The sequence below is a fragment of the Pisolithus orientalis genome (assembly GCF_024613125.1).
Source record: "Pisolithus orientalis strain OTSU chromosome Unknown F5J12scaffold_20, whole genome shotgun sequence".
Lineage (NCBI taxonomy): Eukaryota > Fungi > Basidiomycota > Agaricomycetes > Boletales > Pisolithaceae > Pisolithus > Pisolithus orientalis.
In genome coordinates this window covers 343,703-367,584 of record NW_026260801.1, presented here as the reverse complement: position 1 = coordinate 367,584, position 23,882 = coordinate 343,703, and the positions used below count along the sequence as shown (strand labels likewise).

Genomic DNA, 23,882 nt, shown 5'->3' with positions numbered 1-23,882 from the left:
GCCCATTATAAGTCTAGTTATTACTCGGCAGAGCCTTTCTTCATCCCACTCTTACTTGGGTAGCAGAGCTCTATGACCGCCAAGCACCGTCGAGCGCCATCTACACCGCTACCTCCTCTGCTATCTGGTGGGTGTATATCGCCCATAGGGGGTTGCATATCCAATCCTTAGCGGCGAAATGGCGTCGAAGGTGACGAAGACTAGACATGAACAGATCACTAACTTCTCTGTCTCTGCGGGTGTAGGCATTCCAAAACGAATGAAGCCAACTGTCTCTTCTGTCTTCGTGCTCGCCTTCGCGTTGTCCCCAGCTGTTTTAATTGGAGCCCATGCAAGTGAGGGAGTCGCAAAGCTTCCTGGTGAGCACCCCGTGCTAGCAGTCATGAAATGTACCTCTGATGCCTCGTGTCAGTGATGGGTTTTAACAGTTCGTGGGCCCGTTTCCGCGTACACAACTGGAACTGACACAAACTTATCTTGAATCGTAAAGCTTGGAATGCATACCATGTAGATCTCCTGCACACGATCCGTTTCGTCGCACTGTCTAATAACCAGTTCTCTGTATTAGTGCAACATTAGCGAGGACATCGTTATCCAAAATGCTAATCTTATGATATCCCTGGGCTTAGCGGTGCGTGGCGTAATCGTCGCAAATGTACTTTCGGGCACGCATAGATTCATTTTGTGTCTCCCCAGGATGCAGGATACAACTACGTTAACATTGACGATTGCTACGCTGCGAAACAGCGCAACTCTGATGGCGATATCGTTGCGAGTAAGCTGTGGTAGTTGGAAATTGGGCTATATATAGAATGACTCACTTCTTCAGATCAAACCAAATTCCCATCTGGCATGAAAACACTGACGGACAGCATTCATGCTTTGGGATTGTGAGTTCCCAAATTATTCCTAGTTCAGATCCCATTCTCGGACCTAAACTGTTTCATAGGAACGCTGGAATCGTGGGTTGCACAGCCTGGCAACACTAAAAGCGACTTTATTAACCCCCATCATTATCAAGTACAGTGACGCTGGCTGGTTTACTTGTCAACTCTATCCTGGCTCGTACCAAAACGAAGCAAGGTACGCTCGATCGCTCTCTAACGATCGTTTCTGCTGAACCGCGCTCAGAGATGCGAACTTGTTTCAGGATGAATGGGGCTTTGACTACTTGAAGTACGACACTACGAGTTTCGTATGCTTAGGCACTCATACTTTCCATTTGCAGGTACGACAACTGTGCCGTTCCATTTGACAACATCACGAGGGAGAATATCATGGGTCGTGCGTGTACTTCAACATTGTTGCCACTCAATTCCTCAGCCTGTACTAGGATATGCGCGCATGGCAAATGCTATATCCGATTTATCCCAGTCTACGGGGAAACCGCCTCTAATTTTGTCCCTGTGCGAATGGGGAAGGGTATGCGTGAGACATTTTGTGTTGGAAGCCAGCGTTCATGCCCTCGTGTACAGGAGCAGGTATGGTTGTGGGGGAAGAGATACGGTCAGAGTTGGCGGGTATGTTTTCGTATACTAGCGGAGTGGGACTGATCCTGACGACGAAATGCCCAGACTGCCAACGCTATTTGTGTGTTCAATGAATCTCTGTGCTTGCGCGTATGCGTGTATTGAGCGTTTGCAGTGCCTTACTGGGGATCTGTCGCTAGCATCATTAATCAGTAGGGGCCTCGCCACAATGTGGTCTTGGATTTGTTAACGGGATTTTACAGAAATTCTTTCTATTCTTGGGCAAACGATTTCTACGGACATAACGACATGGACATGGTAAGCAGCGGCTTGTCTGTTGTGTGTCTGTGTGATAAAACTCACAAATTGACATTGCTATAGCTCGAAATGTAAGTAAAAAGCTGTGATGCTATCGCAAGCTAACTTCGTTGCTCTTCAGTGGAAATGGGAATTTGACATACGAAGAATCCAAAACTCATTTCACCGCCTGGGCTCTGATGAAATCTCCGCTATTAATTGGCACCGATGTACGGACTACATATCTCGGAACTGCATGTTCCGTTAATTGATTTCGACGAGAACAGCTAGAAACAGCCAGTAATCAGACGATAGAGATTCTCACGAACCGTGAAATCATAGCCATTAACCAAGATCCAGTCGTCGGCACTGGTGTTACTCCCTTCAGATGGGGCATTAATGTAACTATGGCGTTTTGTCCGATAGAGTTACTCACTCACTTGTCGAAATCTTCTAGCCGGACTACATTAGCAACAGTACACATCCTGCGCAGTATTGGAGTGGAGAGAGTCAGAACGGGACGGTGTTTATGTTGGCAAGTATCTCTTTTCACTCTGAGAAACAACCTCCCATCTCATCATGTGAACCGACCACAGATCAATACATTGGACGAGCCAGCGACGATGTTTCTCAATCTGACCGAGTCTCCGTGGATTCGAGCAGGTATTCAGTATTCTGTTAGGGTAAGCCGGATTTCTTGAATGAAGCTTTTCCCCGTACCAAACAATATACCCTTGTAGGATCTTTGGGCTCATTCCAACAATGGCACTGCTGTAAGGAACTTCACAGCATATAATGTCCCCCCACATGGCGTTGTCGCGTTACTGCTTCAGGATGCTGGGGATGAACCTGAGGGGCTGTGGCCACCCTGTGCGGTCACAGAGTGGTGTATAAGCCAGTCTGGCATAAGGATCGACTAGTGAACGGTGGGTGGAGCATCTGTCGTATTGCCATTGGGCTGTATCTGGTGTTAGAAGAGTAAATTGCTATGTACTATTGAAGTGAAGTGCAGCTGTATTTGATGATGAAGGTTGCATGATGGAGTGAAAACCCAGATTAATGGTGGGCTGTGTGCACATACACTTCACATTCATCAACAAACCAGCCGTCCTGTAAGGTTGGTTGGGATTATCTCAAGCTTCCTTGCATGAAGTGTACTGCATGGTATTTGCACTGTAAGACATAGAGATAAAAAAGATGTAAATTGACAAAAGTCTAGTTTACACTTTTTTGGTCTTATTCCTGGATGCTTTCAGGCCAGGTCTGTAAACTCTTTGTTGCCAATGGTCATTCAGGGCTTAAGGAGCATTAACTCTGGTCACATGTTTGAGGGGGGGACCCCATGTAGTCCATTTAGTCACAACACATGGGCAGCCTGTGTGCCAAAACACCAACACGTATATAGACCCCAAGATGGGCCTGACTAAATAAATTAGCCAGTACACATGGACAGGCCCAAGGGACTAAAGTGAGAGCAACATATGTACAGACCTGTAAGTGGATTACCACAACATATGGGAGGGCCCATGGTGGGTAAGGATGTTAAAACATTTAGACAGGCCTGTGACCAATTAAGAATACTGAGCTGCTATAAGACATGGATGGGCCTATCCTGGTAGGTTACACCCCTGTCACAACATCAAGGTGGGCCCACCTATCATAACATGGAGAGGGTCACAACATAAGGATGGGCCCAGGAGGAATATCATTTATGGTGTTGCAACATATAAACAGGCCCATTCATAATAAGCCATACCCCTGTCACAACATATGGATGGGCCTGTCAATAGTAAGATGTACCACTGTTGAAACATAAAGACAGGCCTGTCACTAATATCATGTAATAGAGTCACAACATAATGTCAGGACATTCAGTAGTATTATTTATATTGTTGCAATATATGGACAGGCCCATCCACAGTAAGATGTACCTCTGACAAAATGTAAAGACAGGCCTGTCAGTAATCTCATGTATAGCATCACAACATATGGATGGGCCCTTCAGTAGTATTATTTATATTGTCACAACATATGGGCAGGCCTGGCTGCAGTAAGATGTACCCTGTCAAAACATAAAGATGGGCCTGTCACTAGTATCATTGAATAGACTCACAACATATGGACAAGCCCTTCAGTAATATTATTTATATTGTCACAACATATGGATGGGCCCATCCACAGTAAGATTTACCTCTGATGAAACATAAAGACAGGCCCATCAGTAATCTCATGTATAGCATCACAACATATGGATGGGCCCTTCAGTAGTATTATTTATATTGTCACAGCATATGGGTGGGCCTGGCCCCAGTAAGATGTACCCTGTCAAAACATAAAGATGGGCCTGTCATTAATGGATGTGGTATCCCTGGCACCCACTGAACAGTGGCTTTCCATGGACACCATGCTGGCATGAATCAGAGATGATTTGAGTGACCCAGATCTTGCAAGCTGCACCCTGGATGTATTTGGCATTAATCAGACTATTTCCAGCCATCCACCCATCCATATTGAGTGGATGCAATATCCCCAGCACCTGCTGAACAGTGGCTTTCCATGGGCACCATTCTGGCATGAATTGGAGCTGATGTGAGTGGCCAAGACCTCACAAGCTGTACCTGGGATGTTTGTCCTATTAATCAGACTATTTCCAGCCTTCTGCCCATCTGTATTGAGTGGATGTGGTATCCTCAGCACCCACTCAACAGTGGCTGTCCATGGACACCATTCTGGCATGAATCAGAGCTGATTTGAGTGATTCAGATCTTGCAAGTGCCACCCTGGATGTATGTGGTATTAATCAGACTATTGCCAACCATCCACCCATCTGAATTGAGTGGATGCTGTATCCCCAGCACCTGCTGAACAGTGGCTTTCCATGGACACCATTCCAGCATGAATCAGACATGATTTGAGTGACCCAGATCTCACAAGCTGCACCCTTGGTGTATTTGGCATTAATCAGACTATTGCCAGTGATCTGCCCATCCACATTGAGTGGATGTGGCATCCCTGGCACCCACTCAACAGCAGCTTTCCATGGACATGATTCCAGCATGAATCAGAGCTGATTTGAGTGACCCAGACCTTGCATGCTGCACCTGGGATGTATGTCCCATTAATCAGACTATTGTGAGCCATCTGCCCATCTGTATTGAGCAGATGCAGTATGCTCAGCTCCTGCTGAACAGTGGCTTTCCATTGGCACCATTCCAACATGAATTGGAGCTGATTTGAGTGAGCCAGATCCTGCAAGGTGCACCCTGGATGTATGTGCCATTCATCCAACTGTTGTGAGTCATCCACCAATCTGTATTGAGCAGATGTGGTATCCCTGGCACCCCCTCAACAGTGGCATTCTGCAGACACCATTCCTGCATGAATTGGAGGTGAGTTCAGTGATCCAGATGCAGCAGGCTGCAGCCTGACTGTGTGCTGCATGAATCAAGCTATTGCTGGCCATCCACCTATCTGTTTTGTGTGGATGTCATATCCTCAGCACCCACTCAACAGCAGTTTTCCATGCACACCATTCCATCATGAATTGGAGGTGAAGTGATGCATCAATATACTAGTAGTGTAGATTTGAGATCTGCCCACCCCCCTCCTGCCCTTTGGAGTTTCTCCCCACAAATCCCCACAGTTTATTTTCATCACTCCTCTGAATTTTATGTAATTACATAAGCATAAAAAAGCGCAGCCACTACTCCAGCCACCCAACCAAAACCTGATGGCAGTATGCATGCCCTTGTCACAGAATTTATTTTATAACATTCTTCCCAGCTGACCAAAACACAGTCAACAATATCATTATGGCAGAGTACAACCAACTCATGAAAGATATCCCCAAAGATGACACTGCAGCAAAACAGGAGAAGTTGAAGGTCATTTATGAGTGGAGCAAGAGTTTCTCAGCAGTGCCCACTAACAAATCAGTCAAGTCCATCAGAGTCAGACTCCACAATGCAAAGATGCAGTTCTCTGGATTGGTGAGCTTCTTCCTCCTGGTCTGGAAATCATTTCTGCTGTGGGGAAGTTTCATTTGGCTGCCCACAAACACTCTTGCTTCCTAAGGTATAGTCTCAACTTTGTCAAGGGTGCTGGCCACCTGGATGGTGAGATTTTGGAGACATTGTCAGCTCCATTCAATAAGGCCCTGTTCAGAATGCCAGTTGAAAATTTTTGAAAAACTCTCATGGTGTCATATGACATAGGCTGCAGGAACATGATTAGGTAACCTTGTCCTGTTTGTCACTCCCCTGGGAGTCCTATGCAGTGAGCCACCCAACATGTCTGATTCATCCAGCAATGGATCTAGGCAATCTCTTTGCTCAAGTGGCCCAGTGGATCCTACCATTCTGCAGAATGCTGGTAAAAGACCTACCTGCACACAAAGCTGTCTCTGGAACATGGAGGAGGAGATGCTCTCCTTGAATTCTTACTCGAGTCTTTGCCTCATGCTGGTGATGGAGGGTTCAAGGACACAGTTTTTGAGGCAGCAGCAGCTCATTTGAGAGCCAAGTTTCCAGTGTACAAAGGTGTACCAAAGCATACATTGGCATGCAAAAGCAAGTACCATGGGGATGTGAGTAGCATCTTATTATTATCTTGCTGTCTGATGTCTTTGTAGCTCAAAAGGATGTATGCTCTTGTGAATGATCTCAGGAGTGCATCAGGTTGGACTTGGTCAGACAAGCATGGTTGTTGAATTACAGATGACAATGATCCTTGGTGGCTTGCACAGGTGCAGGTATTGATTGCTCTTATCTACCTGTGATCACACATGCTTACCATAATTGTAGGCTAATAGCAAAGTAGAGAAGTTCAAGAACACTGGGTGGTCTCACCTCCATCTCATGGACCAGCTCTTGCCTGGAACAGAGAAGGGTAAATATGTCATCCATCCTCCAAGGGGAAAATCCAAGAAAAAATTAGATACACCTGCCCCCAGCACCCAGTCAACTTCCAACCAGGTGGCATCAACTTTGCTTTCTCCCTTCATCATTCCTCAAACTCCCAACACACCAGCATCAAGTTCCCCCACCCCCTTCCACACTCCTTGCACCTTCCACAGTCTCCAGTAGCTCCTTGGCACTGACCAGTGTCAGTGTCCAAGTGGACATGGTCTTGCCTGCACAGTGAACAGGCAAAGATGCAGATGGAAGGCCAAGATGCATTGCAGAAAATGGTGCAAAGTCTCAGTGGCCTTGCTATGAGCCCCATGCCCTCTGCACCAGTAAAGACAGCCACTGAAGAAAGTATGGAGACAACAATGCTTATTATTAATGCCCTTGATATGCCTCAGCAGGATCACTTCAAGATACTCAACTACCTTGCCACTCCTGGCAATGCAAACCAAATTATTATCTTCAACAAACTTGAGGAGAACATGTGCATCAGGTGGATCCAGTGGAAGTTGTTACAAGTTCACAAGTCAGGTAATGTTGTTTGAGTAGTTTGTTGCAAAGTCTGTATACAAGGTAGCATGCATCATCTTTTACTGCAGTTTCTTTGGACAATATGATGCAATTTGAATGTGATACAATTGGATGTGACTGATGAAAATACATGAACAATACATGAATGCTGCATAGCACTATCAGTTTATGTGGGTGGAGGTATTCCACAGCAGTGATGCTTGTCCATATGATCTTCCCACATTGACTGAGTGATCTCCTCATGATGCCATTCTGCATGCTGCCTCTCTGCAGTACTCAGCACCTCACCTCCAAGTTCAGGAAGAAGACTGTCATAGTTGTCTTCCTGGAAATCAATGTCTTTGCCAAGGGGGAATATGTCAGGGTTGAACATTACACCAAGGTTATGCAAGGCACAGAGTGCCATTGGAATTCTTGCTTGTATTTCAAGACTGAATTCTGGTGTGAGCTGAAGTATATGCCATTGATGTTTCAGAACTCCAAATATCTGTTTGACTACATTCCAAAGAGCAGCATGGTGGAGGTTAAACAGTTCTTGAGGATTTGATAGTCTAGATGAGTGGAGGGGATGAGTCATCAGCAACTGAAAGCAAAGTAATGATATCAAGCCCTTACTTCAGTCTTGACTGATGCCACTCCTTCAAGTGGTAATGGATACCCTGGTATGGTATGAGTAATGCATTGCAGCTACCAAATCCAGTGTCCACCAGCAGATACTTGCCTAGAGGAATGCAAAAGGTCATTCATATATGCATCATGCCAGAGAGTGGCATCAGCGACTGAGCCATCCCAACCACAGAGTGCATACATAAAGCACAAGTCAAAGTTGCATATGAAGAGGCAGTTTTGAGATAGATACCCCTTGTGGTTCCACCAAGTCACCTGTTCTTCTAGGGGCACATATGCCCAGATATGCATGCCATCAACAGCACTGATGCAGTCATGGAAAAAAAATAAAATGTGGATCATGAGTGATAGTTTCAGATGGGGGGGTCATTGAATTGGGGAATCTGACTTGCAAGGAGTAGAAAGGATTGGATGAAAACTCAATGAGGATGAGTTTGAAGTATCTGAAAATCTGTACAGCTCCATTATTTCAGATCAAGAATAATATGACTCACTTGGCTACAGTTTCCAGTGTATGTTGAAACCTTTCACTGACATGGCAAGAGGAAAGTCCAGTGATGCAGAAGTAGAGAAAGATAGCGAAGTCAGTTCTTCAACAGAGATACCATGGTGGCTTCTAGAAAAACTGCAGTCACATGGAATGGATATGAGGGCTTCAAATTGCTCTTTTTGAATGCTGAGGTTGTTCTTGATGTGCTGTGGATGGCCATCTAGCAGTTTGTAAACCCAGGCTTCACTGGTAAGGATGGAGGTGTGATAAGGGATCAGTGTAGAAGCAGAAAAAATAAAAGCTGGTAGTAGTAGCAGGCATGGGCAATAAGACATGAAAGTAGGGCCAGAAGATGACATTGGCATGCAACCTTGTGTTGAGTGTTGGCATTGGTATCCATAAGGACAGTGTTGCATGGTTAGCACATAGATCAATATGCTCACATAAACATATGTCATGTGAGATCTTCCCACAACCTATGTCACATGACACCATGAGAGAAATTTTCCATATCTTTTTTTTTTCAAAATTTTTCAACTGGCATGCTGAACAGGGCCTAAGATCTCTCCAACTGCAAGGTCTATGACTAAAGCCCACAGAGCCCATGCACCTGGTTAGGCTGTATGAGACAGTCAGTGGAGGCTGACAATTGTCTGTCAGTGATGGGCCAGTGGAGGTTGAGCCCATGTATGGCTTGTGCACATGTGTTACATGAGAGCCATGAACCTATTGTCACCTTGTAGTATGGGAGAGCCCAACTGATGAGTGTCACCATGTAGTACAGCTGAGCCTGAGAGGAAATGTTGTCATGAGGAATGGTGCAGCTGTGGTTTGAATTGTCATTGTCAGTTACAAGCAGGCTGGGGAGTAAGTGTCATCATGGACTATGGGAGAGCCCAATAAATGTGTGTCACCATAGCATACAGCTGAGTCCAAGAGTAGGAGTCATTATGGAGAATGGCTGGGCAGAAGTTAGAATTGTCATCATGGGGTACAAGCCAGCTGTGGGATTAGGGTGTAGCCACTGCAATATGAGTAATCCCAGGTAAGCCCAGAGTTGGGTGTCCCTGGAAGGTATGGATGGGCTCAGCCCCTGAGTTCACCCCTGGCAACACTGTCATGCAAGCCAGCCCAACACCAATGCCATGCTAGCCATCCTGGCAACACTGCCATGTGGGCCAGCCCATCACCAATGCCATGCAGGCCATCCTGGGATGAATGCCATGTGAGCTGGGCCAACACCAATGCAATATGAACAGGGCCAATACAAATGCCATGCAGGCCAGCACAACACCAATGCCATGCTGGCTGTCCTGGCATTGAATTCCACATGGGCAGACCCAATACCAATGCCATTCAAGGTGTCCCAGCACCAATGCAATGTGAGCCAGGCCAACACCAACCCAGGACTAATGCCATGGAAGCCATCCTGGCACCTATGCCATATGTTCTGGCACATCCCCAATGCTGTGAGGCCATCAGTCAAGCTGTCCCAGCACCAATGCCATGAATGCCATCCTGGTGCCAATGCCATGGAGGCCTGCCCAGAAATTATACCATGCCATGCCTGACCTGCCTGACCTCCCAGGAGCAGGTCCACAGTGTATGCATGTACTGGTACCAGTACCATGCTGGAGATGCATGTATTACCACAATGGTGGCTCTGGTAATGACCAGAAGACTAGCCAACTACCCAGTACATTTACACTGTGAATTCAATGCCTTATGGACTCCAGCAAGCAAGAACAATACCATGAGAGTCACCATCATGCTATACAGCAAAAACAATTGAGTTATGCTGGCCAGTCATCATTCAATCATCTAGGTGAACCATGACTCCATTGGCCCTTAGCACTTGTAACAACATGGCCTTGGTACAGACATCACCATACCAGATTGGTTTTCCAGTATCTGAATCATACAGTAACAACTACCAGCAGCAGTAGCTACTTCTTCCTGGAGATCACATTTTGACAATATAGAATATATTGCTGCATCTAACAAAGTACAAGTACAAAGACAAAAAAACACAAATGGATTGTGAAATGACAAGTACATTGATGTTAGTCAACCTCCATCCTACCTTCCAGTCTGGGTGCTGACCTGACTGCTGGTGGTGGTGGAGTAATAGAGATTGCCAGACCTCCAGCAGGTCCATGCACAGGTTCAACATTTGAAGGAGGTACTTCCAAGCCAGCACCTCCCTCAAATGAAGCTTGGGGGGGGGTTCAGTGGACTCCTGTCTTGAGCTGCTTTGGGATGATTGAACCTCTACAACACTGGTTGCAGTGCCAAGTTCCACCATGACTGGCATGTGAGGTACCAGTGTAGGGTTGGAAGTAGTGTGAAATGGGACCAGAGGATGGTTAAGCACATCTAGGGCCAGGAATAGGTGATTACAGAAAGCATCTACCACCTGATGGAGAGCAGCAAGCTCAGTATGGGTTACTTCTATCTCCCACCTCATGTCAGCATTCTCCTGCTTGAGGACAGTAACCTCTTCCTGATACTCATCACAATGGCATGGATCATTGGCACCAGTTGTAGTAATTGGCACTGGAGTGATGGGTGGGTCTGTTGCAATGCTTCTTGCACAAGACCATGACTGGGATAGCCATGATGGAGTAATAATTTCCACTACTCAATAGAAATATTAGTTCAACTGATTAGCAAAAAACATAGCACTGTGAAAAACTTACTGGGGTGGCCAGTCCATGGGCCAGGAGACAAATGATGGCTTGTTACTTTGGATGGACCAGTGGATTGATTTCAGCTTGGTGCCCTTTGATGTTTGGCTTGTCAACTGGTCAATGGAGCTGGCACAGCCAGCATTGAAGTGGTGGGAAGGCTGGCTGTGTCTTCTGGGGATTGTTGCCAGCGAGGCCTTGAATGGGAGGCTTTTTGCTGCATCTTGAACTTGTCTCCCCTCCCCTTGAACAAGCTGCATGAGTATTTGGTACAGTGGCATTTCCAGCATGCCCTGCCAGCTAGCACTGTACAGGGCCAACTCCCATCCCAGCATCTCACACACCACTCAGCTTCCAGCACTACCTCCCAGGACTCAGGAGGGTTGTTGATGTCTTGCCAGTCCTGCACATCCTTGTTGACTGCTGGTTTTGCCTTCTTTGTTGGTCTCCTTGACCAGCTCCAGCCTCTACTGGTCTGATCACTGGCATTGACAGGCTTGGCCACTGGCTGGCCACATCTTGACTGGCTACAGCCCTGTGCCTTCTCCCTGTTCTGATCCTCCTCATTTCCCAGCTTCTGTGTTGCAACTCCAGTGGTCCTAGCCATAGTGTCTGTGGGTGCATCTTCAGATCCCATATCAGTGGTCTACCCAATTGCCATCCTCAGAATTAGTGCTCACCCAGAAGCCAAATCCTTTGAGCCTCATCTGTACCCAACTCTTTCCCCTTCCCCTTATCCACCAGCTGTGCCTGGTGCTTGGCCCTTGACAAAGGCCTGGTAAGCTCCTCCATGACCTTGTAATATGGGTGAGACTTAGGCTGGTGACAAAGGCAATACCATGCATGATCCTTCACCTTGGCCTCTTGTGCTGTCATCATCTGGTTGAAAGGTGGCCACATCTGTGTGGCAAAGGTTGTTGCTGGGTCAACCATGTGCATATTGATAGCAATAAGATGTGGAGGGATCTCAAATGCTGGGGGAAGATGTTCAACAATGAGGCAAGATATGCAACTGGCCAAAGCAATGAATCACCTACTAGGGCAGGATCTTTGAGCATCCAGGCACCCAATTTAGTCCAGGGTAATGATGCTGACCTATATTGCTACATGGATGATGCATCACCACCAAGGACATCAAGAATTCCAAAAAGCCAGGTGTGCATTATCAAACATCCCAGTGTTGGCAATGTGTGCCTTATGGTATTACAGAACAGTTGTCTGGAAGAGTGGCTGCCCTATAAGAGTTGATACCTGTCTGTGCTCCTGGACATGGAGGCCCTGCCTGATGTCATGGCTTGTTTTGTGTGTAAAGCAGAAGGGGCACCATATAGATGCATGGACTGTGCTCATTGCCCATTGTCTTGTAAAACATGTTGCATCAAGCAACACAAACTCAGACCATTCCATCAGGTACAAAAATGGAATGGAAGATTCTTTGAAGACTTCACTCTACAGCTGGTGAGTTCTGGTTTCAACCCATCATCTGTGATGACTGATATTGTAGGTTGGTTTGGTGCTACACTTGGGCCATGCCAGAGTACCATGCCTGGCAGGAGAAGGTTCTTGGGAGGATGCTGCCAGCCATGTAGATGAAGAGTGGGAGGATATTGAGGAGAGTCAACAACTGGCACATCTCAACCCACTGGATGATAGAAACTATCTGACAGTTGTGGACACTGGTGGCATGCACTTTTGCAATGTGCAGTATTGCAACTGCCCTGGGTCTGAGGATTCACATTGTCAGCTTACCATGGCCAGCCTATTCCTGGCTACAACTAAGGCACTAAGGACAGTTTTCACTTTCCAGGTGCTGGACAACTTCATCAGGCACAATGTTGAATGTGGAACCTCTGCCATGAACTATTATAGCAAACTTCAGAGAGTCACCTCAAGCACATTTCCTCACCTAGTGCCAGTGAGTGTGATCACCCCTGGCCTACCATATGCCACATTGCTCATGCCAGTCAAAGAATAGGTATAGGGAATTGCTCAGGGTGTCGAGATTGTGGAGGCTCCTAAAGCTGTTGAAATGGCAGGGATTCCATCAACAGTCATCTGATCCCCAGGCTGGTGAACTTGTCCTCTTCTGCCCTGCCTGTCCCCAGCCAGGGATCAATGTACTGGACCAGGATATCAATCTCTCTGAGTCCATATTCTATTCATTATTGCAAAGGCATTGTTAGCCTGACTTGTGTAGCTGGTGGTTTGCTAGGACCTTTGTGATGGACAGCAACTTCAAGGCCAAGCATATGCTGCCCAAGAATGCTGCCAAAGAGGTCTGGCTCATGGATGGAAATGGCTGCATGGTCACATCAGCTCCATACAAGGAATATTTGACCAGGACTGTAAATTGAATAGAAGTTGGTGCACCATGATCTCTCCAAAGGCACCAGATTGATTGCATTGTGCAGAAATCTGACTGCAATAACCACCAGGCTGTTAATCAAGCAAATGCACAAAGGAATAAGTTGGAATTGACCAGGATTGGTGGATGTGCCTGTGCAAGGCATGGCTGTTTTGTACCTCATGCAATGGTCAACTTTCAGAAGGGAGAGCAGTATGCACCAATTCATAGTCCCTGGTCATGACTAACAATATAGCAGGCAGGTCAATATGGATTATGCTCTGGTCCATGCCATGCACCATGGATTGGACCCCTGGCAACTGGTCATAACCTTTTATGACATCAATTGTCAGTATAGCAAGAACTTGGCCTGCTGGCTTGAGGAAAATAGATATCTCTCTCTGCCTTCCAGATTACAGATTCAGCCCAGCATTGGACTATGGCATGTCCATGGCCATCAGACAGAGTGCTTCACCAGATATGCTTGCAAACTTTATTCCAGGTGCCAGCTGGGTGGATGGTGAAATCATGGAGACCCTCTGGTCTTCTCTCAACATAATCTCAACACCAGCCTGGGGAATGGTGACAGCACATCATCAGGAGTTGCTGGACTTCCAAATGAATGATAGTAACTTCCTCAAAATGATATGGATGCATATGTCATCACAGTACCTGGTTGACCATTGCTTGATTGCTTGCACATAGCATTGGCATTGAAATGGAAGTTCAAGGTTGCCAAGCAGTCATTAGCAACAATCCAAGATAAATTCAATGAGTTGGATAGCAAGGTACCAGATGGCTTGCATCAGTTATGGGTGGAACAAGAACTTGTGGCACAGTCATGCTGGCAGAATACTCCACAGGCCATGGAAATATATGAAGTCTGGCTGGAGAAGGGTAAGGGGGCCAACTGTATCATCTGTCCCATAACTTACATACATCATGGTAGCACCCACCATGAAAGCCATTGAGATTGACCTAATCCATAACAACTGTTCATTCAGCAGCTCACATGGTTCAGCTACTTGGATTGCACAGGCATTAAAGGTTGAGCAGGCTCAAATAGTGCTTGCTATGGATACATGACAGATGGACACCAAGGCAACAGAGGCAGACCAGTTGTCAATTTCATGCCAGCAAGACTGGTTGCAATCACAGATTGATGCACTAGTACATGGAGCAGCCCAGTTCATCAGAAATGACTGGCAAGTTAACCCCAGGCAAAGGCCCAGAAGTATAGCCCCATTCAATGGGGACAGTAATGACAAAACTCATGATCCATTCCTCCCTGATCGTCCTGGTCACCAGGAGGTCAGTGATGTTCCACTGCCATCATAATCAGAGTACCATATTTCCATGACATTGGCCTCAGCAGTCTTGTGGAACAGGAAATACATATGAGACAGGGCCAGGCAAATGATGCATTGCATGAATTGCATCTGGCCCTCATGGACAAGGCTGTGATATTTCATACAGATGTCCAGAAAGGAGGGAACTACAAAATGACAACCTGGGCATGGGGGCAGATATCCAATGCAGAGGCAATGGTTCAGTGGCATGCCACCATCTATCACCAGTGCTGAAAGCAACTCATTGCACTGGGGGCTGGGGAGGACATTCTTGGCAAATACCAAGAATTGAATAGGGCAGACCTGACTGTGAGTGCCACAATTGCAGACCCAAATGCAGGAGGTCATTGCAACAACACTCTGGCCTGGTTTTGGACCATGGACCTTCCCTGGGATTCTGCCATGAATGACAGGATGTCAGAATGTAGGCAGATCAATTGGGCTTGTGTGAAATACTGACTGAATTATCACAGTTTATCAAGTCAACTGGCTGCATACAAAAGCACTATGGGATTCGCTGGGAAGAAGAGCTAGAGTTACTCACTGGAGACTGGGTGGACACAGAAATTCTTCTTACACAAGGAGAAATTCTGGAGTGGCTGGCATATGGAGGCATTGGCAGTGGGCAACACCAGCTTTGCATGCTATATGGCTAGGCAGTCCCAGATGTATCAGGATTTAGCCAGAACACTAGGATGTACTTCAAGATATGAATTGGAAGAGTAATGTGCATATATCTCTAGATAGTATGAAACCAGGGAAATTACATATCAAAATTCTAATGAGATGTGTAATGAGGACAGCACCCTACTTATTGGTGGCTCCTGGCTGGGTAACTGAATTGACTCAGAAGTCCTCAAGCTGGTCCTGTACTTGTCCAAGCCTGTCAAAAAGGGTGAGCTGTTCACTGCAGAATTCCATCACACCATGGAGCTGGCAAATCTCCTCCTGATGGATCATCTCATCACAGCTTTCAATCAACCAGCTGATGCTGTCTGATGGCATCTGGTCCATGTCACACAGCAGTGGGAGACTGTCTTTTCCTTCCTATGGCAGATGGATTCAATGGAATGATTGAAAAATGACCACCACACACCTCAACCCCAACAAAGAATTCCTTGGCCTCCTGCAAAACTTCCACCAATGACTGACAATCATACCCATCCAGATGGGTAGGGTCCCTTGTCCACCAGGTATGTGGCATAGGACCAGTGTGGATCATACATCTCACCTCTCCTCTTTTGACCTGCAGCACATTCAACTCCATGATGTGTGCCAGCAGGGCAGTCTCTCCCATATTTTGTATGGCTGTCCACCAAAGCAGTTCATTGGCAACATATGGGACCTTCATGATTGTCCCATATGAGTTGCAGGTAGCCAGGGCCTGCTTCAATATATGCTGTGGAGAAGTCCATGACACAGTGAACCAGCATCCATTTTGACAAACTCACTGTTTCCACTTGAACCTGCCAATACTAGTAATCTGGCAGTTGATCACTTGGGCTGTTGGCCTGCTGCAAAGCATATGTGAACTGTCTAAATCAGACACTGATGTATTGGATTATCATGGAGAGGTAGGATAGATTAGCAGTCCTGACATCCATGGTGATTTGGAGTAGAGTTGGATTGGGTGCAAATGTTATTACATAGCAATGTGGCTGACACATGTGATGACCACAAGACAAGAGATCATCAATAATCACATCCCAGGAGGCCAGAATAGCAAGTGGCCTATCCCAGCACAGCAGTTATTGTTATCATGAGCCAAGTGGCTGGATATCAATCTGAACAAGACTGATGTTGATACTGTAGTGTATCTATGCATTACCAGCACTGCCAGACCAGTACTGGGAAAGGCAGCATTGCATTTTCTAAATGGCTGTGGAATAGGCAATTAGTTGGAAAGGCCCCAGGCTATCATCCAATGCTTGTGGACAGTATATAATGAAAGGTCAACATGCTGAAATATGACCAGCATGGTAGGAAGTGTAGCTAGTGCCAGACCTGTAGTAGAACATTGTATCCATGCATTACTAGCACTGCTGGACCTGTACTAGAAAAGGCTGCATTGTGTTTTCTCAATGGCTGTGGAGTATGAAATTAGGTTGGAAGGCCCCAGTCCATCATCTAATGCTTTGGCATGGTGTATAAAGGAACATGAACACCATGAAATGGAACCAGTGTGGTAGGAAGTGTAGCTAGCACTGGAGCCATAGCAGAACTTGCCATCTATTGCCTCTATCTTGGTACCTGTACCATGCTGGAATAATATGTGGAAGCTGGAGGTACTATGCCACCATGGTGGCACCTGTTTTTGAAGGCCAGAATGGTCATTTACCAATGCCATGTAACCATGGCAGCTTCACTATGGTCCAGAAAACACTGGCATACATAGCCATGGTTCCATACTACACACTACAGCTACCAGATAACCCATCATCAACACCATGCTTGCTATATCATCTTCCATTCTTAATGGCAATAAATCACAGCACCACCTGGGATATTACACACTATATGTGCCAGGAGTTCTCCAGTCAAACCTTCCTGGGACCAAATGCCCCCAAACCAGATCCTCCACTCTACATTCCAACACACAGCATTGTCACTATGAATCAGATAGTGGCCAGCATGCATGCAGCATACAATAATAGAAGTAAGCTGATGTCCCAGCTGAATGTAAAGTCAAATGTAAATTGTATTGCAGAGCAAAGCAGCATCAATCTGATCCAGCTTTCTGAGCACCTTTCAGCTATGGAATTGGGGGCTGATGAAACCCAGGAGGCAGGCCACCTGGCAGTGCATCCATCAAGTCTCTCTGGCTTTGTGGATGAACCTATGGTAATCCTTGGTACTGGTGATACCATTGCATTGTGGTACCTTCCCAGTGCCATCACCAATGATTTGCAAGTCAGTTTGAACATTTCCTTTACACTCTATATTATTCAGGCATCCCTGCAGACACACATGCTTGCCACTCTGGACCCCCTTCACCACACAATGTCCAAGAGTATGACAAGTGGCTCCTGGCAGAAAAATGCTGAATATTTCAATCACACTTCATGGTCACCAGGGTGCCAGGAGTTTTCCCTGGCCAGGCACCAACAGGGGCATATGGTATGGTTATATTACCTCAGGGGTATGTCTCTCAAGTGGCATCCAGACCATGAACTTTTCCCCATCAGTTTCCACTGACCTACAGATGGATGCCAGTTGTGAATGGTCCCAGCAGTCTTACCTCCCAGCTGCCATCCTCTCCAGTGCACTTTCAATTATGCACCCAGGCCTGTATGATGCTGGAAGGCAAGCCATGCAGTTGTTGGACACATGGTTGAGTCAGCATAACCAAGATATGCAGGATGCCTTGCAGCACTGGCTGTTGGTTTTTACTAATGTCTCCATAATCTTTAACCAGACCACACCCTTTCACCAGGACCCACACTCATGGTCCAATTGGTATGACATGCTGGCCATGGTTGGTGATTATGAAGATTGTGTATTGGATATCCCCATGCTTGGCCTTCAGTTCCTTTACAACCCTGGCACTGTAGTTGCATTTTCCAGCAGGCTTCTTCGACATGGGGTTAGTTCTGTGGGTGGGAACTGATGCCTTGCCTACTACATGAGGGACAACATACACAATTGGATAGGGATACCCTGTGAGGATTGGATGAGAGTTCAGAATGTCCAGACTTGGTTGATGCCTGCAGGTCTGGTGGGACATTCCATATAAGCTACACTTATCCAATAGGGGGTCCATGTAAAGGTAGTTCTATAGATATTATATGCCATCCTGAGCCAAGTTATTTTCCATATACCTCTCCCAAATATTGACTATGGCTGGCCTGTAATTGGCAGAACACTTCAACTTGAGCCAAATCCAGTCAGATGGCACACTGGGAGATTGGCTTGTTTGTTGTGCATGAGACTGTGGCATATGTGCCAGACCACATGGATTGGTGATCATAATACATGGGCTGATTCAAGACAAATGGGACACCATATCATGGGCCTCCCATACACCATGAAACACTGGAGTATTTGTCCAGCTTGTCCTACAGGATCATAATATCTGGGCCCACCCCAAGGACATGGTACAATGGACTATAAGCCCTCCATAGTACATGGGCACTCCTATTTGGGCTGAGGCTAATGTGCACAGCACACTGAAATATGCTCCTGCCATTCCAAATGGAACACTGCAGGTCCAGCTGAGCCTTATCACATGGGCCACTGATATATAAGCCCCATAGACAATAGCTTCCCAGCTGAGCCAATATATATGGGACACTATTTGTATGGCTCATCCATTTGCCAGGGGATGCCAAAAGACTAGCCCATCATCTACACTGGTAACATTAAGCAGCCTTCACTGGGCATCCATGCCAACTACCATAGGCTGGGCATCTGTCCCAGTCCCCTAGCATAAGGCCAGTATGTGCCCCAGGTTATGGTCATCAACTGGGAATTTGGCCTGGCTGACTGGACTTGGCCAGAACATATACCAGCCCAATAGAATCCCACTGGAGTGCCTTCTGAACCACTGTAAATAGCCCAGAGGGTGTCATCCATCCTGGCCAAACAGAGTTGGTTCAGAATTGATGCCAAACAACTGCCACCAGCCCTGGACCTGTGCCAGCCCACTATATTGTGGCCAGTAGGTGTCCCAGGTCATGGTCATCAACTGGGAATTTAACCTGGCTGACTGGATTTGGCCAGAACAAATACTGGCCCAATACCATCCCACTGGAATGCCTTCTGAACCACTGTAAATAGCCTGGAGTTTGTGATCCATCCCAGCCAACTGGAGTTAGTTAGGAATTGATGCCAACCAACTGTCACCAGCCTTGGCCCCCTGCCAGTCCCCTAGATTCAGCCCAGTAGATATCCTGGCTCACTGGCAATAACATGGGATCTGACCCAGCTAACTGGAAATGTCAGGAAGTCATACCAGCCCAATAGAATCCCACTAGTGTGCTTTCCAAACCACTGGAAATATCCTGGAGGCTGTGATCCATCCAGCTCACCTGGAATTAGATGAGCATCCTGTGCCCACAAACCACCACCAGCTTATCCTCTATTCTGGCATATTTGCACTATACTGGTATGGGTCCTGGCTTACTAATACTGGCATGAAAGCTGGCTAGCCATATATTCCAACTACCCACCATAATCCAGGCACCCATCATGGCCCACCTGCATAAGGCCAGTATGTGTCCCAGAATACTAGAAGTGGCCATAACTCATACCAGCCCAATGGATGTACATTGGTATGCCTTCCAACCCACCAGAAATAGTGTGGTGGCTGTCATCCATACTGGCCAACTGGAATTAGCTCAGCATCCATGCCAACTGACCATCACTACCTTAGCATCTGTGCTGGCCCACTAGCATAGGACTGGTATGTTTGCTGGCTTATTGGCATTATCCTGGCATTTGTCCCAGCTTACTGGAATTAGCTTGGCATTCATACCAACCCAATAGAATTACAGTGGAATGCCTTCTGACCCACTGGCAATTGCTGACACATGCTGGGCTCATGCCAGTGAGCCCAGACCAGGTTAGTACCAGACCTTTCCCAACTTGCCAGAATCCATGCCAGGAATTCTCCAGGCAAGATGTATATAGTAGTAACCCCTCAGCCACACTGTGCAGTATGGTGACATCCAATGATCATGCTATGCTGTGTGACATGATGACAACTCAGAGGTGGGCTCAACTTTAGCCAGTCTGTGCAACATGGCCAATTGTCAACCTTGTTTGGTTGTATGATACAGTACAAAGTAGGTACATTATGTGGCCCACTGACAAGAAGGTGTATGATGACCATATGAGAGATTCTAACTGGAAAAAAATTGTGGGCATAGGTGAGAGAGAGAGCTTCTCTTCCACAAGCAGAAAATTTACCCTGTCAATCTCAGTTCCATCCTTGCTGAAAAAATACAAGACTTCAAACAAGTGTTTTGAGGAAATGAATCAAGTGTTGTGAGTCAAAGTGTGGTTCAGTGATGAAAACCAACCAAAACCAACACAAAAGACAAAAAGAGCAAGTGGTGGTGTGCCTATGTGGTACCTAGATGGTAGAACCTTTGACCTGGGTTGGTTTTTGCAAGCTACAACACTCAAGGACAGGTGCTGAGGGTTGGGGGTGCTCCTGATGAAGAGGGAGCAAGAATGCAATAGAAAGCAATAGGGTAGACTGCTGTCAGCCTACAGAAGGATGGATGGCAACCTAATTTGATGTTCTAAGCTGCACTGAGCTCAGGGAGGGCCTGGAGTGAAGTATATTGATGATAGACAAGGATAAGCAAAGTAGACGATAATTAGACCCTTAATAAAGTCTCAACTATCAAAGCTGCTGAATGAATTACTGAGTGATGATAAAATGTGAGCAAGAGGGGCTCTCTGACATCTTTTTTTTTTTGCTATCTAAGTACAGTGATTTATATACAGTACAGGGGTGTTTCCCTTGGAAAACAAGGTGCAAACACTTGGTAAGTGATTGGTAACTGATGAGTAAGGAATGTAAGCAATGGGTAATCATCTTGGAAAGCATTGGTAAGGATTAGCAAGCCAAAAGGCAAAGAATCAGTAAGCAAAGTCAAAGATTGGTAAGTATTGGCAATAGGTGAGTCAGAGACAGTCAGAACATCAAAGTATGAGTCAAGTAATGTCAGGAACTGGGAAAGGCACACTGGAATCACATTAGGGGGAGGCTGTGCATGTCACATCTCAAAGAGATCACTTCTAGGCTAAGGTGGGATGACAGAGAGGCAGCACTGATCTGATGCTGACACAGTACATCCAAAAGTGGACAGGGTGAGTCAGATGTCAACAGGGGTCAAGCTTTGGGGGTCTGTGGGGTGACAGGAGCATAGGGGATCACAACTTTCCCCCCCAAACCATCTTCTCAGTGAAGCAAATAAAAACTTCATGAACAAGGCTCTGTTGGAAGAGAGGATGAAGGGGGAGTGTCTTCTGCCATATCTTGAAACAAGGAGGCAAGATGTGCATCATACTCATCATGGATGCAATCAGGGAGAGTGGAGAACAGTAGATTATACTGTAGCTGTCACAATCTTGGAAGAATGATGGACAAGACTGGTATGAAGACATTGCAGGGAGCAGGGAGGAAGGATCCATATGCTTCTTGGACCAGAGAGACTGAAACAACCACACAAGACCTTTCCAAGTGAATGACAGACCTGAGGTGACCAAAGAACATCTTCCTAGGGGTCATACTGACAAAAAGAACATGCTGCCCAAGCTGGACAGGCTGAGAGGGCACAGACAAGGGTGGGATGTACCAGGATGCTTCAGGATGGAAGCTGGTAGGAACTCCTGGTAGATATATGTAGCCATGGTCCCTAGCAAAGGGGACAAGTGAAATGACTGATGTGGAGGTGGCCATATCAGAAGAATTTAGTGAAATGAGCATCTTTTGGAGGGAGTGCTGTAGAAACATGTGTAGTGCACAAATCCTTTCCAATTTTGGAAGGTAAGATTGCATGGCCAAGCATTACAAGTGAGTGTGGGAATGGTCTCAGTATCTGCAGAAATGGCAGAGATATGTCGAAAACTGGACTGCCATACATGGGTGCTTAAGAATTTTAACCAGTGCTTAACTCACTCCCTTTCTTTTTCTTTGGCACTGATGACTCATTCTTGTTCATGGGATGACTGCCAACATTTCTGGCTGTCCTTCTTCACATGAGGGCTATGGTCTTCACCTCCATTCATCAGCTGTATCCATTTCCACCTCACCAAATGCCTTTGGTGTGTGACAGCATACAAGGAGAAACATGCCCTCATTTGGCATGTGCCTGATATCCAACATTCCCACACACTGCCCTCATTGTCCCCAGCCTCTCCTTTCTTTCTGGGCTCTGTCCCTTTGCTGTAGGCATTGTATATGATAGTTAGATGTACTATAAGTCCATTAGACCATAAATGAATGCTTTTCTGCCCATCCTAATGGGCCTAAATAATTATGATGTCTGATTGGGGGAAAACCAGAAAAAGCAATTGCTTTTGTGATATATTGGTCATATCTATCTATTTATTGTGTCCCCTTGAAGGGGCCATGTGTCCCTACAACATATCACAAGTTGATAGGCTGGGATGGCATGCTTCAAGTGTAGTGGCACAATTGCCTCCTCCCTGTGTTACACCCTGAAGATACTTCTCTGGGCATTTTGGCACTGGTCATGTAGTCTGACTTTGCATAGTGGTCACAACAAGTGCATTTGCATGTAATTTGATCATCCATGAAGTGTCTGAAAGGCTCAGAAAAACTGGAAACTATCTTAGGGGCTTGAACAAAAAAGTGTTCGCATTTTTGATATATTTGACATGGGCACTTGAAAAAGGCACTAGCTTTGAGGATGGTTCTGTACCTACAACATATCAACAGCTCATTATGTGGGGCAGACACCTTAAGGTGTTGTGCCATGATCTCTTCCTGCTGGTATTTAGGGGTTTCATCATGTTCTAGGCTGCTTACTGCTATTCTGAGTATCTAGGCAGCATTGTAATGCTGATTGGCAGTCACCACAACATTCCCAAGCTCATCCCTTCAGGGCAGAGCACTGGGGAACTGAAACAATCCTCCAGAGAGCACAGGAAAAGGTGCAAAAAATTGCAGAGACTTTCAAAACATATCAAAAAGATGAAATTGCACACCACACAATGTGTGGTATCCAATGGATGGTAGTACTGAGATTTTGTTCATATGTTAGGACTTCCTTGGACTATATCAGACCCACTTGAGTGTAACACAACTCAGAACTTCAGACTGGGTGTTAGTCTCCTACACCTTGAGTAGTCAAATGTATCCATTGAATGACAGGTCCTAGTGTATCAATTTTCGCATTTTTGGGTTTTAATGAGTGATGAATATAATATGTTACATGTATGTATATCCCATCACCAAGGGAAACTCAGTACTACTATCCATTGGATACCACACATTGTGTGGTGTGCAATTTCATCTTTTTGATATGTTTTGAAAGTCTCTGCAATTTTTTGCACCTTTTCCTGTGCTCTCTGGAGGATTGTTTCAGTTCCCCAGTGCTCTGCCCTGAAGGGATGAGCTTGGGAATGTTGTGGTGACTGCCAATCAGCATTACAAGTGCTGCCTAGATACTCAGAATAGCAGTAAGCAGCCTAGAACATGATGAAA

The 23,882-nt window shown here is 46.1% G+C and overlaps 5 protein-coding genes across 5 annotated transcripts; 3 read left to right on the top strand and 2 right to left on the bottom strand.

Annotated features, from left to right (window-relative positions):
• Window positions 1-414: 414 nt before the first annotated feature.
• F5J12DRAFT_921680 (glycoside hydrolase family 27 protein) lies at window positions 415-2,812 on the top strand (the record flags this gene model as incomplete). The annotated part of the gene is made up of 19 exons (XM_051749297.1): window positions 415-427; window positions 491-507; window positions 569-631; window positions 697-775; window positions 830-890; window positions 950-962; window positions 1,022-1,083; window positions 1,132-1,176; window positions 1,229-1,284; window positions 1,334-1,422; window positions 1,476-1,524; window positions 1,645-1,681; window positions 1,733-1,787; window positions 1,851-1,858; window positions 1,909-1,996; window positions 2,054-2,167; window positions 2,224-2,301; window positions 2,363-2,449; window positions 2,507-2,812. 19 exons carry the CDS (start codon window positions 415-417, stop codon window positions 2,684-2,686), a joined length of 1,194 nt encoding a protein of 397 aa, XP_051598743.1. The 3' UTR covers window positions 2,687-2,812.
• A 2,951-nt stretch (window positions 2,813-5,763) lies between these two features.
• Window positions 5,764-5,916, top strand: F5J12DRAFT_682482 (uncharacterized protein; the record flags this gene model as incomplete). The annotated part of the gene is made up of 1 exon (XM_051740271.1): window positions 5,764-5,916. A coding segment is annotated over one exon (153 nt), but the record flags the coding sequence as incomplete, so codon positions are not given.
• Window positions 5,917-9,407: 3,491 nt separating this feature from the next.
• On the bottom strand, window positions 9,408-11,947 carry F5J12DRAFT_783783 (uncharacterized protein; the record flags this gene model as incomplete). The annotated part of the gene is made up of 8 exons (XM_051742912.1): window positions 9,408-9,551; window positions 9,616-10,002; window positions 10,074-10,092; window positions 10,204-10,318; window positions 10,425-10,909; window positions 11,021-11,314; window positions 11,353-11,620; window positions 11,689-11,947. The coding sequence occupies 8 exons, from the start codon at window positions 11,945-11,947 to the stop codon at window positions 9,408-9,410; spliced, it is 1,971 nt and encodes a 656-aa protein (XP_051598741.1).
• Window positions 11,948-12,277: 330 nt separating this feature from the next.
• F5J12DRAFT_783782 (uncharacterized protein) lies at window positions 12,278-15,357 on the top strand (the record flags this gene model as incomplete). Its single annotated transcript, XM_051742911.1, has 14 exons — window positions 12,278-12,310; window positions 12,419-12,466; window positions 12,513-12,923; window positions 13,045-13,154; window positions 13,221-13,353; window positions 13,420-13,565; window positions 13,612-13,700; window positions 13,765-13,980; window positions 14,058-14,249; window positions 14,302-14,417; window positions 14,442-14,663; window positions 14,741-14,899; window positions 14,939-15,010; window positions 15,175-15,357. The coding sequence occupies 14 exons, from the start codon at window positions 12,278-12,280 to the stop codon at window positions 15,355-15,357; spliced, it is 2,130 nt and encodes a 709-aa protein (XP_051598740.1).
• A 190-nt stretch (window positions 15,358-15,547) lies between these two features.
• Window positions 15,548-16,052, bottom strand: F5J12DRAFT_783781 (uncharacterized protein; the record flags this gene model as incomplete). The annotated part of the gene is made up of 2 exons (XM_051742910.1): window positions 15,548-15,748; window positions 15,798-16,052. The coding sequence occupies 2 exons, from the start codon at window positions 16,050-16,052 to the stop codon at window positions 15,548-15,550; spliced, it is 456 nt and encodes a 151-aa protein (XP_051598739.1).
• Window positions 16,053-23,882: the final 7,830 nt, after the last annotated feature.